Source organism: Siphateles boraxobius, unplaced genomic scaffold (genome assembly GCF_051911475.1).
Source record: "Siphateles boraxobius isolate OS27281-9 unplaced genomic scaffold, OSU_SipBor_1 13, whole genome shotgun sequence".
Classification (NCBI taxonomy): domain Eukaryota; kingdom Metazoa; phylum Chordata; class Actinopteri; order Cypriniformes; family Leuciscidae; genus Siphateles; species Siphateles boraxobius.
Window position 1 is genome coordinate 6,892,838 of NW_027508733.1, and position 16,354 is coordinate 6,909,191.

Genomic DNA, 16,354 nt, shown 5'->3' on the forward strand with positions numbered 1-16,354 from the left:
TATAAGTACTTTTATCAAATATCTGTTTAATAAGCTTATTTACAATAGCTGAAATATCCTTGCCGTAACTTTTCCTCACACAAATAATGAGAGGACATTTAGATGATACAATTACAAATTAACACCCGGCTAGAAAATAAGTGTCACACAGTTAACATTATCTGTTTCCAGTGTAAGGGGATATTACAGTTAAAGACCCAGAACCAGATATGATGAATGAAGACCAGGAGTCAAGAGTTCAGTTAATTGAAGAAAAGTTTTACTGAAGATATTTTGCAGATTCATCAGGAAGAACTCAGCTTCTAGCTTATTAACCCCGTGATTATAATAACCTGGATATACATTGAAGCACCAGGATTACAGAATACACACATTCACCACTAACAGGTAGTAAGTGCGTTATCATTTACAAGAAGGCTGCAAAGCATTTCATCATGTGTCCACTCATTTCACTATTATTTAATACAGGGTTCGTACAGACTCTGTCAAATGAAATTCCATGACTTTCAAGGACTTTTCAAGCACTACTTTTTTGGATTTCAAGGACTTCAATCGGCACTTATCAAACGATATCTTTAGTATTATTTTTATTTATTTTTACTCAAATTAAATGTATATATATATATGGTATCTGATAGGGGTGTAAATCGGACAGTTCATCACGATACGATACGATATCGATTCTCTCAGCCAGCGATACGATTATTGCCGATACCTCAAAAAATTCTGCGATACGATTCGATTCAGGGTTATCAATCGATTTATCGATATTTAGATATTATGTGCCAAGTTTACACAACCAGTTACGTTTATTAACTCACAAATGCATCCAAAAATATATGAAAGTTTAATTAAACTCTTTGAAAATTGCACACCCTCTCCCAATTGGGACATTTACAAGTTGTTTGTTACAAGTTACAAGTAAAAAAAAAAACATGATATATGAAAATGAACAAGAACGGAGTTATCTGTTTTTGCAAATGAACTCTAACAGAAGAGGTTGTTTTGATTAAGTAATAATAATAAAAAATAATGGTAAATTATAAAATTATAGTGCATTGAAATATTTTTTTATATATATATATATATATTTTTGTGTGTGTGTGTGTGTGTGGCAAAAGCAGATAACTCCACATTTCATGTTTCAGAGTTAAACAAAGCCTAGTAATTGCTATGATACTTAATAAAACACTTAATCTTTGTAACGTTAATCTCCTCAGCTGACATCTAGACGCCTGTCAAACTTTGTTGTTGTGAATAACGTACACACGATACAGAGAGCTTTTCCCTCACCACTAACCTGCTGTTTTAGCAAGGTTCCGTGAAAAAGTTTCAGATCTTATTTTCCTTTTACGCCATGAAGAAGATATCACGGGTTCATCAAGTTCGTTGAAATCCATCCTCGATCACTTTTAATCAGCTTTGACGAAACTCCTCTCAGCTAGCGCGTCTTTTCAAAGTGACTAGCAGGCTTGTCATCTGACCTGAATACTGCGCACTGATTCGCTAACACAGACTTTTCGGGTTGATTTCACAAACAAGGGTGCTTGTCGTTTCTGCTGTAAAAGATGAACTCGCAATGCCATGACAGTGGAAAATACCGGCTTTTGTGACAAAGGGTTCTGTCAATCTTGTCAGGCGTCTATTTCAGCTGAGAAAAGTTCGGTGAGGATGTGGAGAGTGTCAAAATAAAGGTACCGTATAATCGATATTTTATGTGTGGCATCGATGCATCGTATCATTAGACTTTTGATCGATGCATCGATCCATATCGATGTATTGTTACACCCCTATGTGTTACTATACACACGCTGCCTGGTAGGCCTAACGGTTGTTGGTATCGGAGCATTTTTACGAGTAGGCTACATGAGCTCGGTATCGGTGCATCCCTATTTTTAATAATTCAAGCACTTTTCAAGTACCTCTTCAAAAATATGGCTGTTTTCAAGGGTTTTCCAGGACTTAAATTTCAAAAAGTCAAATTCAAGTACTTCAAGCACCTTGTACGAACCCTGTTAATAGGAATAATGTTGCGGAACCTGTTACAATCCTCTCATGTCACGTGACCTCTATCTCTGTCTGTAAGAAAATCTCCATCTGTAAGACAACAATGAATCACAGAAGGTTAATGAGAAAAAGAAACAGCTACAGAAATCAGCACATCTGTCATCAATTAGTGAATTAGATTCTGTTTGAAATGTTTAGTTCTTAAAGGGTAAGTTCGGCGTTTTACAAGTAAAGCCCTGTTTTAAGATCGTTTCCGATTAAATCGAACGGTTAAGATTAAAATTTGGACACATGCTGCTGTCCCGAGAATTTTAGGTTTTTGTGTTAGCACCCCCCCCAAACACACCTATACAATGGTTCCATAGGGGCACTGGAACAATCGTTCGTATAAATGCATTAAACTTTAGTTTACAAAGACGTGAAACTCACCGAGTGGTCTGGGGTGTTCACTGATATGCTCACGCAAAAATCGCTGCAAAAGATGCTTTCCAACAGGTGTTTTACCATTCGTTGTAAAACTGTGGACCTATTTTTCCAACGCCTCACAACCGGACATTCTTCCAAAAACTACGATAAAACCTTTTGGATAAAACCTGATTTTTGCGTGAGCATATCAGTGAACACCCCAGACCATTCGGTGAGTTTCACGTCTTTGTAAACTAAAGTTTAATGCGTTTATATGAATGATTGTTCCAGTGCCCCTATGGAACCATTGTATAGTTGGGGGGGGGTTTGCTAACACAAAAACCTAAAATTCTCGGGACAGCAGCATGTGTCCAAATTTTAATCTTAACCGTTCAATTTAATCAGAAACGATCTTAAAACAGGGCTTTACTTGTAAAACGCCGAACTTACCCTTTAATGGAATGATTTTATCAGTGCAGGTGAAATCAAACAGATCTGAATGTGATGTAATTTCATAGTAACTACAATATCACACTACAGTAGTTCAGTAACTCACCTCTTTGTTGGGACTTTCTACAGAATCTCTCAGTTGTTTTTCCTCCATGCCTGCTTTGAAAAACAATCACACACGTAATGAAACAACAATTTTGCACAATTAAGATGGTTTCCCTCTCAATAATATCTGTATGTGAAGCTTACCCTTTCTAGAGCTCCTGTGGCGATAGTAAATCACACCAGCAACAGCCGCAGCTACACACACCAGCAGCAGAACAGCAACACATATTCCTGCTACAACACCTGAAGACAGACCTGAATCTGGATCAGATAAAGAGAAACAGACATTAGTGTGAGTGAAACTGTCAGATTGATCAATAACAAACACACTGACAGTCTGAGAGAGTCAATCTAAATCTGATTCTGTTTAAAGGTGAACAATTGTTTCATACAGTGATGTCAAAAGTACCGTTTTATCAGTGACAAGTCATCGAGAAACTAAAATAAAGAGATGTAACTATACCATTTTTCTTTATATTTCAATGTAAGAGTGTTTTCACTGCCAAATGCCTGAATTATTAAATTACACTCACCAGTGACAGTAACTTCAAATCTCTTTACACTGCTGATGCTGCGACGACGACGATGGCCATGGCTGATGATCTGTAGTGTATATTCTCCAGAGTCTGTGTTTCTGGTGTTCATGATGGTCAGAGATCCAGTCTGATGATCCAGCTTCAGTCTGTCTCTGAATCTCTCTTTACACTGAACATCTGTACAGATCTTGCTCTGATCTCCAATGATTTCAGCGATGAGAGTGTCATCAAAATGCCACGTCATCAAATCATTTGGGTTTTTTGTTACAACAGGATCTAAATTGACAGATTCTCCCTCCTTCACTGACTTTCTCTTCATTTTCTCTCGTTCAGCAGCTGAAACATCTGAAACACAAACCAACAGATGATTGAAGCTTATTTTTTGGGAAAAGACACTCCACACGAGAAAAACTGTGAAAATATTTGTGCATATTATTTTCTTTCTTGAATTTCAGTCTGTAAAGCAAATCTTTTTTTCTGAAAAAGTTAATTTTTCAAGCATGTACATTTGGTCATTTGTCCAATTAGGAAGAAATATGCATATATAACCTGGGACAGTGCTGGGGGAAAAAGTTGTAATGTAATGATGTAATGTCTGCCTTCTTCAGCTCTTACTACTTGTTTGTTGGAGATAAAGACTAAATGAAATATAATTTTTACAAATTAAACTGAAATTGTGTTAATTAGCTCTCCAACTGCTGTGACTATATGTAATAACTTTAAACTCACTGTAGATGATAGCCCAATCTCCCCATCTATGCAGGTCTAGATTTTAAATGGTCAGCCATGTCCGGGTCGGGTCCCAATCTATTACTTGTGACGCTTTGTTAAAGTTTGATGCAGCAAAAACAGGCAAGTCAAACTTCTGCAGTGACAAAATTAATTTACCAATTGACGATTGGCTCTTTTATTTAGAAGGCGGGACTTATACTTTGATACCGCACTTTGCATTTTATTCCATTTTCACAAGCAATCGTTATTATAGTTCAAAAGGGCAAACAGTCGAAGTTGATTTGACTCGATTCGGGTTACAAAAAAATGCAAAACTGCAAAGTCGCATTTGTCATCCGTCACCATGACATCAAGTGGACTGTTGTAGCTGGAATAATGTGTGGATTAAGCTAGCTCTTGGCAAGGATGATTGTATGAATATCACAGACAGGTACGAAGGAGAAGGCTACTAACATTAGATAAGACAAAAAGTTTTATGTTTGCCGCTAGTTTATTGACTGTGGAATATGCCGATCACGTCCAGACGGGTCTGTGTCTTCCTGGCCGGGTTCGGGTCGAGCTTTCAAATAATAGACGGGTCCGGGTCAGTTCCGGGTAGTACATTTAAAGTAATTTCTCGGTTGTGCACAAGTCCGGGTCCAGCTTTAAAAATAATATAAGGGCCTGAGTCAGTTTCATGTAGCACATTTACAGGTCTCTTCGGGTTCAGGTACGAATTTATGGACCCGTGTAGATCTCTACCCTGTATCTCTGACTGTAGTAGGAACCTGCCAAGAGTGAGGAGTCAGGGTGGTGGAGGGATGCTAGGAAACTGTACATAGATACAAGGAGCATTGGTGAGTCGGCTATGCATGTTAACAGGCCTTCTCTCATGCTTATTGGGTAGACGACGTTAATAGTAATGTGAACGTGCTGCTCCAGAACTATGTTAATAAAACATCATAAAGTGAAAAAGCAGTTTTAATTGTAATTGCTTTAAAAACAAATTAATGGGATATTATGTGATTAAACACATAAAACCTGCATTTAAACGTTCATTAAATAACATTCACCTTGAACAGAAACACTGAAGATCTTTTCACTGTCGATGTTGCCTCTGGTGATCAGTCGTTTATAATCTCCAGAATCTGTGTTTGTGATGTTTGTGATGGTCAGAGATCCAGTCTGATGATCCAGTTTCAGTCTGCCTCTGAATCTCTCTGGACCACCTTTACACTGAACATCTGTACAAGTCTTACTGGGATCTCCATTGATTTGAGCGATGCGAATGTCATTATAATACCAATTAATTCGGTCTTGTTGGTTCTTTTTAAGATCAGTGTTCAGTGTGACTGAATCTCCCTCCATCACAAACACCGACATGTTATCTGTAACTGCAGCAAATAAACCTGAAAAAAAAAAAAAAAAAAAAAAAAAATGTTTTCACATCATAAAAATTACGGAGTAAAAATGACACATGCAAAGATACAGCCTAAGTTTTGCACATTCACCCATCAGACAAACATTCATAATTCTCTAGAAAATTCTGTAACAAATTCAATTAATTTTTGTTAAATGCATAACCTCTCGGCGCGCACTGTCACCGATCTTAGGCTTGACGTCACTTTGATTACCGTGGTACATTGTATACATTTACTATATAGAATACTGTCTAAAAAGATTAATGATAAATTAAACATCATTGGAAGGTTCTAAGGATTTAGTGTCAATCTAGGGCGACTGTTTTATGATATAGATGCTCCTGCAAAAGTAAAATTGTAATTTGAGTCAGGAGTGCATATGACAACATGGAAAAATGGGACTTCAGAACCATGTTACTAAAAAGCGATTGCGAGATGAAACAAATCCATCGCAAAATGTCCATGACAAGCATCCATTGAAAAACAGCACCACGAACCACTAACGCTGTGCTGCGTTCTGGTCGATAGTCACAGTTCAGCTCACAAAGCACGGCGTTCGTGGTTCGACTGGTCGAGACTGTTTTCCAAAGATGGCTCCTGCCTATATATGTGAAGTGTACTGTCTTTATAAAGTATCTTCTTATTAAACTGTCTGTACACTTACAAAATTTTCAATGCTTCGGTTTGCTGGTAGAGACCCTTATTTATGCTACCGTGTTAGTGTGGGGCTATTTTGAGCCTTGTTTGTGGTATTGACTAACGATTTTTATTTTTACTTATGCTATGCCCTATATACTAGTGTCATAATCTAATCTTTGGTGAAACTAATACTAACAATAAAACTGGGTATTCGATTATCATGAAAACGCATCGCAGAGAACGGTCGACTCGGTACCCATGTGTTATTTACCCGTAGGATCATTTTTGACCGGAATTGTCCTTTAAGTGTCTGAACCCAAGCCCCCGTTTCTAATTACAATACATAATTTTACAATTACTGATTTGCAGACTGATGCAGTTATTAAGCGTTTATTAAGCGTGTGTGAATTGTGATGTTTTGCAGATTTCAAACTTTTTTTGAAACTATTGAGTTGCAGGGCAGCGCTCACTAGAAGTTGTTGTGTGCATACATTTTGCGTGTCTGTACTGTATGTGTGTGCATTTTATGAGAGAGAGGGAGAAAGAAAGCTCCGATTTCATCCGAATGAAATTTAGTTTTGTGAAGTTTTCTAAATTGTTATCTGATTTGATGAAATGCACCAATTTTGTGATAGGTTGTTATTTGGTGCAGCCGTACGGGGCATGGTGGTCAAAACTCCAGATTGGGTGGGTTAAAAAGTGCATTTCATTTTATTCTTGAAGCAAAATTTTGTCCGACTTGAGACAGAGCCGACATCACGTCACTGTGACGTATGGCATTAAAGTACCGCAATAGTGATTTGAGAGCAGCCGTATTCCAGCTTCTGAATTCCTGACCGCCTCTTTGATGTTGTCAGCTGTATGTGATTTTAGGAACTTTGATACTCCCAGCATGAGCCCAGTTTTGTGTTGCTGTCAGTGTAGTGACATATCAAATAACCTTTATTTATATAGCAATTTTTACAATACAGATTGTAATCTTCACAGCTTCACAGTAATAACAGGAAATTAAAGCAACAAAGTTTATTTTGGCTGTACAGCATCTCTAAAAGAAAGTCATTGTCCATTTTTAAGTTAGATCAGCGTAGATTCATTTCCACTGTAAGAATCATTAGTTATTAAGTAAGGGGCCGTTTACATGTGGGCGTATGGGGGCCGTTTACATATACGTAACCCCTAGATAGGACTCCATAGAGAGGGAGGTCCACATATCAGCTGCGGGGGAGACAGATGGGATGTTCTGAAGACGTGTCATCGCCTTTTGCTTCTCCTCTTGGTATTTCTCTCTGACCGTTGTCTTAACAGTTTTCCTGCTTGACAGAACAGGTGGGGTCCAACTTCTTCATAAATGCTCTAAATACCTCGTCTTCCAGGATAGAGAATGGCTGCAATCATGTTGACAAGGGCATGTTGATCAAGCTCCTTTCCTAATAATAGAAAGTAAAATTACTATTCATTCATATTGGCAGAGTACTTCAAAGTAACACATTAATTTAAAGTAACCCCTTCAAAGTAAGCAGTAAAAAGTAACAAATTTTTTTCTTTTAACAAATGTAGATTGGTAATACAAAGTCTGTACACCCATTGGAGTTCAGATGGTTACAATATAGTGTAGATGACACAATTCAAGTGTTTGTTTGGAGTTGACCTTAAATCCACATATAGTCTTTATGTATACCATACATTTAATATAACAACCCACCCAACTACTTTATAATAAAATACCGAGGTGGGCAAAGGACACAAATTTCATAAACAGGAAACAAAAAGTTGAATTTAAAAAGTAACAATTATGTGTATAAAGGTCAGTGTTAAAGATAATCTATTGGTTGACTTCTTAATATGCTAAACTAAGGTTGTTCTAGCAAACGACTTTGAAACTTGATTTATGTATTTGTGTTACTCTGTTCTTACATTCCACCACATGAAAAAATAGAATATGAAAACTTGAACTACACGTTTCTTGCAGTTTAATTACTTATCACTCATTTAATTAATTTATCGCTAACTTCATCATATGGGGAGTATAGTCTTGATTGTCCTAAAAGAAAATGTCTTTCATTATTAGTATTAATTTTACCTTTTCCAGTTGGTGCAGACTGTGCTCTGTTGTAGGAGTCTCATTGGCCAGAGCATTTGGATGTTTGGAGCGTAAAAGCCAAAGCATTGAGAATGTTTTATTAGAGTAAAACAAAGTTTGGTCGCACATCAGGCATGATACTTTGTTAGGAGTGTCGAGATTAAAGTGTTCCCACACTTGAGAAAGGGGTACATTTCGAAATCAAATACACCCATTTGATCTGTTGACAACGGCGGAAGGCATTTCTTTAAAGACTTATTTATTCTCTTTTGCTTTCAATACTCCTCGATTGACTCCAGCACTTTGGTCAGCCTTGGCTGTTTTAAATGTGCTTTATAAATAAATATTGTATTGTATTGTATTTACAAGCAGCAAAACAAGTTTGTGGTTGAGGAAGGACTTGGGAACAGCAGGCTCAACAGACATTTACACATAATAGTTTTTAATAGTAGTACTTTCATTAACAACAATACACCACGTTAAAAATAAGCTACACTGAATATATAGGCATGGCCGATATAATTATAATATTGCACTAAATGGATAGCAATGTTCCGGAAAACTGTTTCGAACCACTCGGGTCTCCCATTCCTAGTTAATAGTCTCTTATTGGTTTGTTTAGCTGAACCATCCTTGAAACAAACAAAACAAGCTCCGTGATGAAAGAACACATTTTACACAGACACTTGATATTTAATCTTATTATTTGATTATTTTATTGCATTTGGTAGATTTTACTTTCAATGAAACATTTGCAATGTGTTGTAAAAGGTGTTTTTATACCTGTTTGGTTTTTGTTGCATTTACACTGTTCTGACGAGCAAGCATCACCAGTGTGTGGCGTTTCAAACGTGAATCATTATGCGAAGCAACTGGTTAAAAAAAAGCTTAGTTTTCCCCATCATTATGTCTGCGTCCGACTGGTGAACAGAACTCAGGAACAACAAAAGGAGATAAAAGGTAAGCTCAACGGAGATTGTTCACTGGAATTCGCTGGAGAAAGTCTGTGTCCAAATTGAGGTCAGACAACGCCTGAGCTAAGGTGTGTGCTTAAATGCTGGAGCTGATGAGGGTGTGCTGATGTTCAGAATTCAGGTGATTGGGATCATTGCATGGTGGTGAGAGAGCCTGGTGACTCAGTGACACTAGACGCAGGAAAAACTCAATGCAGCACTTTCCAAAACATCCGTATTTCACTATAGGCACAAGGATATTTGGTGAAGTTAGCAGTGAATATTCAGGAGGCAGGTTTACAATTGAAACGGATTCTGCTAGTATGGTGGTGGGTTCTCAGTGACATAGGTGTGACTGGATTTAAGCAATTGGACAGATAGGTAGAGCTCCAGTGTGTGAATTGTTTCTCCTGCCATGAAATCTGAGGATTGTGTTTCTGTATCCTGGGTAGGCCGAGGACAACTGGATTGTGATGAGAATGGATGGTAAAGAGGTGTGCGGTTTCAATATGAAGGATTCCCACTTGCAGGAAAATGTTAGTGGTGGTGCTTCAAACATGACCAGTCCCCAGTGGGTGTTCATCTAACGCTGCCACTGTCAAGGAGGATTTGAGGTATCTCATACTGTCGGGCTAGGCCTTCATCAATAAAACTGCCCGCTGCCCCAGAGTCAAGTACAGCCTTGGTAATCTAAGTGTTTATGGGAAAGGATATCTTTACTGGTACTTCAATACATGAGGTAGAATAACAGGGAAGAACAAATGCACTCACCCTGGGAGTATACTGCTGTGGCGGTTGAGTCGTGCATAGATGTTCTCTTAAATGGCGTTCTCGTTCTTCAGTGGATAGGTGCGTACGTCCAACATGCATTGGTTCAGGCTCATTGATATGGCGAGTTGCTTGATTGAATGGATGAAAGAGTCATTTTAGCCTTATAGAGCGAGACATTTTGAATCAATTAATCGAGTTAGCAATCCGAATTGACAGTGTTCTTTCCTTCTCATGACGGGTTAATTCAGATTGGACCTCATCATTTAAACCTTTCCAAAACAGGAGCTGTAATGTGTCATACACCCACAACGTCTGAGCAGCAAGAGTACAAAATGTTTGTGCATACTCGCAGCAGTGTTTTTTCCCTGTCTGAGAGTAGCTGATTCTTTCCTCCCTCTGGGTTTTCAAAAACTTCTTGTAACTGCTGAATGAATTCATTAAATGAGGTGAGACGTGGGCCCTGATTAGACCAGTCTGCAGTTGCCCAATCCAAAGCTTTTCCAGTTAACAAAGTGCACCAAGGGAAAATCTTACTGTCATCCGTGGGGAATAACATGTCTTGTTGTGCCATAAACATGGAACACTGCATTAGAAATCCTTTCCATCTAGTGTGCCGTCCAAATTTTTCAGGAAAGGCTAGCCGGGGATTAGCAGTGATATTACTCTGAGAAGTTAGATTAGGTACCTGGCTCGGTTGAGAGGTTTGCGGAGCAGGGCTTGATGCAAACTGACAAAGATCCTTTAAAGTCTTCACCAGCTCCTCAGTTAGCGTGGTTAGCCACGTAAGATGCTGTTGATGCACGATTAATAAGTTTGCCTGAGCCGACACCTCAGAAGACAACTGCATAATCCGTAGCTGGCGAAGTCCTCTGTAACGATGACTCTGAGGGGCAAGGATTAAGATCCATGTGCAGTTTATTGGGCAGTGGTACAATCAGAATACAAACAGGTGTGATTCATGGTAAATATAACATAACAGGCAGAAAGACAGCAAACAGACAATAATACAGAAAACAAGGCAATGGTCACAAGTCAGGCAGCAAATGTTCGAGAAAACATAATACAAACAAAGTAAAAAAATAAATAAAAAAACAGGCAAGAAGAACACTGTAGGCTGTGGCAATACAAGACTTCACACTGAACCTTGTGTGCTCATAGCTTAAAGTTCCCCTGTAGTCAATGCTTTTATCCCTTAAAAGTCAACTTCGATCACCAAAATTACATATTTAAAAAAAAAAAAGTTCCTTAAAAAAAGCTTCTCAATTCCTTTACACCCTTGACCCATTTAGTATACACTGCGGTTCTATGAATGTGCACATTAGCCCCGCACATTAGAAGCGCTTGAATTTAGCGAAGAACACAAATATTTATGTGATTTAAACTAGTTTAAAGCCAGATGAAACGCCGCTGACAAACATGAGAAACACTGTGCAACAATACAGTCACAGAAGGCTTTTCAATTTCAAATCACCATAATTTGCCATGGATTTACTGTAGTAACACTAACTGCACCATGGCATTGTGGCAGACATGGATATACATATCGAATTGTATTATATTATTAATGTAGAGCTGTATTAAATTAATTAAAGAAGTAATGGAAATTTTATAACATTATTTTTATTGTAAGCTTTTGTGCATTTATACTAACTATATTTAGGTTAAAGTTTTTCATACAAATACCATAGAAACTATATAATAACATTTTGCAATGTTTATATGAGGTTTTAACTGTGGATATCATGATCTAAATGTATGCTACTATGAATGACCAATGGTTAATTTTAATAAACTCAATTAACACTTTTACCATATAAAATTCTTGTACATAAATTTACATCTGCATCCAAACTCAAGCTGCTACTACTACTAATGTCAACTCAAGCTACTGTCAAATGTGTAGGCCTACTTCTAAGAGACAAAATATGTGAAGTTATTAATATTGCCTGCACTGCAAACTGTGCTGAAGATACACGTAATCAAAGTCAGGCAAAACAAACCTGTTTCATATTTGAAACAAAATCACCCGTTAGCACAGAAAATTATAAATATATTTTTCTAATGAGATATTTATTTTTTTAATAAAATGCATGTAAGCTACCCTGTTGTGATTATTCTGTGTCATCCTTATTTTCTTGCAACCCCTTATAAACACCAAACTACAAAATATTATCCTTTTTGTCTCGTATTATATCATGTAGCATAACAATTGAAGTCACAATAGAAACTATAATTAACTATATAAGCTACATACTAAAGAAAATATTCTTAACATTGTAGTCATTATAATAAACATTGAAATATATAATTGATTATAGAATACACAAATTCATAAACTTTTGAATGCTTCTGAATCTGATGACACTTCTTGGACATACATAAGCAGCTACCTCAAGATTTTCTTTTTAATTGCGAAGATAGGAAATTTATATATATATATATATATCATCACTAATCTATCCGTTTCGCTTTTGTGATGTTTCCACATTATATTCATTATTGTGCAAAGCCACTGTCTGTTTCAGATTGGATGTGAGAGCTGCAGACATTGGTAGCTGTTTTAATAAACTTATCTAGGACACTCATTCCTTCCTTAATTCCACAAATGTTTAGAAACTTTCCTTGTCTTCTCAATTTGAGTTACATTCATGGACTCTTTACTTTACTTTACTCTTTACTGCCTCTTTACTTGTTATATTACCATTGCAAACATGCATTGTTTTGTTAAATTGAAATATTAACTTAAAATGTCAGAAGACTTAAGTTTGGCTGACAAAATTGTTTTTGCCAATCCCTGCCCTACAATGTTGAAGTACTTGTAAAATGAGAAAAACACCTCAGAATAAGATTGGAGAATATTAAACATGATTAGCACACCACTTTGGATCATTAAAGTTTAAGATGCTTTCACACATCATTATCATAACATGAAGGTTTTTCAAAATGCTTTTCACCTCCGTCCACAGTGAAAGGAACAGACGACATGTTTTAGTTTCAAACCTGTATGACTTTCTTTCTTCTGTGGAACATAAAATAATATTTAAAAAAAAATTTCGTTAGGAACCAATATTGTTTGGCATGTTCTTCAGAATATATTTTGTATTCCGCAGAAGTAATACAGGTTTCGACCTACAGTATATTCTAGACCATCATTTCCAACCTGTGATATTTGGAAAGATTTTGATGTTGCTTTGTGGCTTTAATGCTACATAATATCCAGTATAATATGAGACAATAAACAAGGTTTATTTCAGTCATTGTTGTCGACACAAACTATTCAAATGAATTTTAAGGCCTCAGAAATGTCAAAAGAAAGAGTTAAATTGAATCCTAGACTAGCACCATAGGTTATTAGCCGCTGTATCCTTGCTTTCGCTATTTTTCTAAATGCCTCTAGTTAATTAACAGTCGTTTTTTCACATTAGATAAATGGTTTTGAAAATGTGAATAGTTGCAGTTTATGATTAATACTGAAACTTTATTACCTTTTTGAAATAATCCATTAAACAAACTGCAATTTGAGGAGTGCACTAATATTTTCAGTTTGTTTGCATCACGACCACAAAACAGGGAAAATTTGTGAATATTCAAGCATGCAGCACCCACTGGAACCAGATATATCAGAAACGGAATATATTGTAACATCACCCTAATATTCCTCAATGCACGCCTTTGCAAGCCTAAAAATAATGTTCCAGTTCCGCCCCTGCAGTTTACACAATGTAAAAAAAAAAACAATAAAAAAAAAAGTATCAGGATCCTATGCCCTAACTATGCCATGTTAGTTTTAGATTAAGTTTTTATACCAAGTAACTTGACCTCAGAATTTTTAAGGAAACCTTTTTTGCCATAACAAATATAGGGGTGAGTGGGGCAAAACCTAACACAGGGCTATATGTAACACATGGTTTAAAAGTTTAAACACCAGCATGAGAAACTCAGTGCATTTACTAGTTGCCATATCAACACCATACAGAGAAAAAAAAGAAGCAAAAGCTGGAAGATATCACAGAACATTTATTTAACAATAGCAAAAGTACATTTAAGTTATTTTTTCGTCTCAAAAATTGGATCAGATATTAGTTGAATCATTTATCAGTTAACAGTTCAGATAGACAGAAGACACTAGCAGGATTTAAATCCGGATTAATTAAATTATTAATTATTATTGTTTTGAACGATGCTATATCCGTTTTTGCATTGTTGTCAAACTCAAAATTACTTTATTTTTATTTCCAATAAATTCCATTATTTTATATGAAAAACTTAATAATTGTATTTTATTACCAACATAGTTTGTCTTGCATCTTGCATCAAAGTTTCGGTTTTGCCCCGCTCTCCCTATAGGCCTATACGCTTTGTCCTTCACGAGGCACGCCCTGACACTGCTCTTTGTTTGTGTCTCCGCAGTCCGTACCCTCAGAAACATGTTGCAAACCACAAATATACGTGTTCACTTATTAGAAATAAAAAACACATTTCATTTCAATTCATTTTCGAGTTAAAACAACAATAGACAATTTTGGAAACAATTTCTGTCGAGTCAGTGTAAAGTGATAGACCTGGTGCAAAACGAAACTGCGCCACGAGTGTCGTTCGTTTTTAAGTCGACATAAAGAAAGATTTTACCACACAGGAGCACAGCACACAATGCCAGCGAAATACATGTAATATAATTAATATCCGTCGAATGTGAAGCTATTAGAGCTGGCATGAAATGTAACTGCGTCACGGTCTTTGTTCGTTTTTATCGACCGGAAGAGACTCTAACAAATAGGCTAACGTTACCTTGTAGTGAAATAATAAAATCTTACCTTGGTAGAATGAAAATGAACCAACAGAGAGGAAAATAAAGAGAACCCCCATTTTCACAGTTTTCAATCAGAAAAATGACTGAAGATTCCGTGAAATAAAAGTGTCTCGCTCTTCCGCATTGATGGCTTCAGTTAAAAGTGAAACTGTGCTATCTAGCGCCGTGACGAGGTATCGTTACGTTTTGCAAACAAACAAAAACATAACATGAAAAAAATCTGCATTGGCTTGAAGTAGTAATTAATATAGCCCATATATATATATATATATATATAGGCTATATTAATTACTACTTGCAGATTTTTTTCATGTTATGTTTTTTATAATTATAGTTTTATAGTAATTAATATAGCCCATATATAAATATATAGGCTATATTAATTACTACAAGCCAATGCAGATTTTTTTCATGTTATGTTTTTGTTTGTTTGCAAAACATAACATATATATATATATATATATATATATATATATATATATATATATATATTTTTTTTTTTTTTTTTTTTTGTGGAAATTATACACATAGCTATAGTGTTTTATACATTTGTATTTATCAATTATGTCAGTGGTTCCCAGCACAACAAATTTTGGATGTCTTCCTGATCTAACTGCTTTATGTCATGTGGTGCACTACATGGGGTGCAGACACAATATCATTTATAATAATTATACGCTGCAGAAAAAAAAGGAAACAGTCTGGCCTAACAGCCCTTTAATCCAATTTCTATCGAAAGTGCAATTTAGATAAGAAAAAATCATGAGAATCAAAGAGCAGTCCAGTGAGAAGAGAAATCACAGGTTAGAATTATATATATTTATATATATTTTTTTAATCTTGTTTGTAAAAATTTATGACAGCCTAAGCTGGCTGCAATGATCATCCTTATTCATTGATAGCCATTTATAAATATTTGTGTCTCTGGTGAAATAATAATAAATAAATATACACACACAACATTTAAATTTGAAGAATTTACCAGTGATTGATTCTTGTTGGAGACTATTATAACCATAAAATAGACTTATCTATTGCCACTGATCACAGCTCAGTTTTAGACTGTGTCTATTTTTCAAATGCCATCAGCCAATCAGTTATTCACCAGGCTCTATAGAACTTAGCCCAGCCCTTTTCAGCTACGATTGTGTTCACACAATGCCAGACAACTGAGCAAGAAATTAAGGATGACACAGAATAATTCCAATGTAATTGAACATTAAACACAATTACACACTATCAAGTCTTCCCCTTTTCTCATTTTCTCAAAAACACATACAATAACACTTAATTTCAACATTTATTCTCTCTTAATTCAGCTATCCAAAGCATGCTGGGAACTAACAAGCACCGCCCAGTTTCAGGTTAATGCAACACAAATCATTCATGTAATCAAACACAAACGGATTAAGTAAACTTAAATTGTACATATATTTAAGCAGATTGAACATAAACAAATTAAGTTT

General features: G+C 36.1%; 1 protein-coding gene across 2 annotated transcripts; it reads right to left on the reverse strand.

Moving 5' to 3' along the window:
* Positions 1-1,090: 1,090 nt before the first annotated feature.
* Positions 1,091-15,114, reverse strand: LOC143735238 (uncharacterized). Of its 2 annotated transcripts, XM_077225343.1 has the most exons (7): positions 14,893-15,114; positions 10,079-10,961; positions 5,288-5,623; positions 3,501-3,848; positions 3,112-3,228; positions 2,969-3,018; positions 1,091-2,097 (listed from the first exon to the last, which is right to left on the reverse strand). In XM_077225343.1, exons 2-7 carry the CDS (start codon positions 10,113-10,115, stop codon positions 2,059-2,061), a joined length of 927 nt encoding a protein of 308 aa, XP_077081458.1. In that variant the 5' UTR covers positions 10,116-10,961; positions 14,893-15,114; the 3' UTR covers positions 1,091-2,058. The 2 variants fall into 2 exon arrangements, with proteins under 2 accessions (XP_077081458.1, XP_077081457.1); XM_077225342.1 differs by lacking the exon at positions 10,079-10,961 and having other exon boundaries at positions 14,893-15,113.
* Between the last annotated feature and the right edge of the window lie 1,240 nt (positions 15,115-16,354).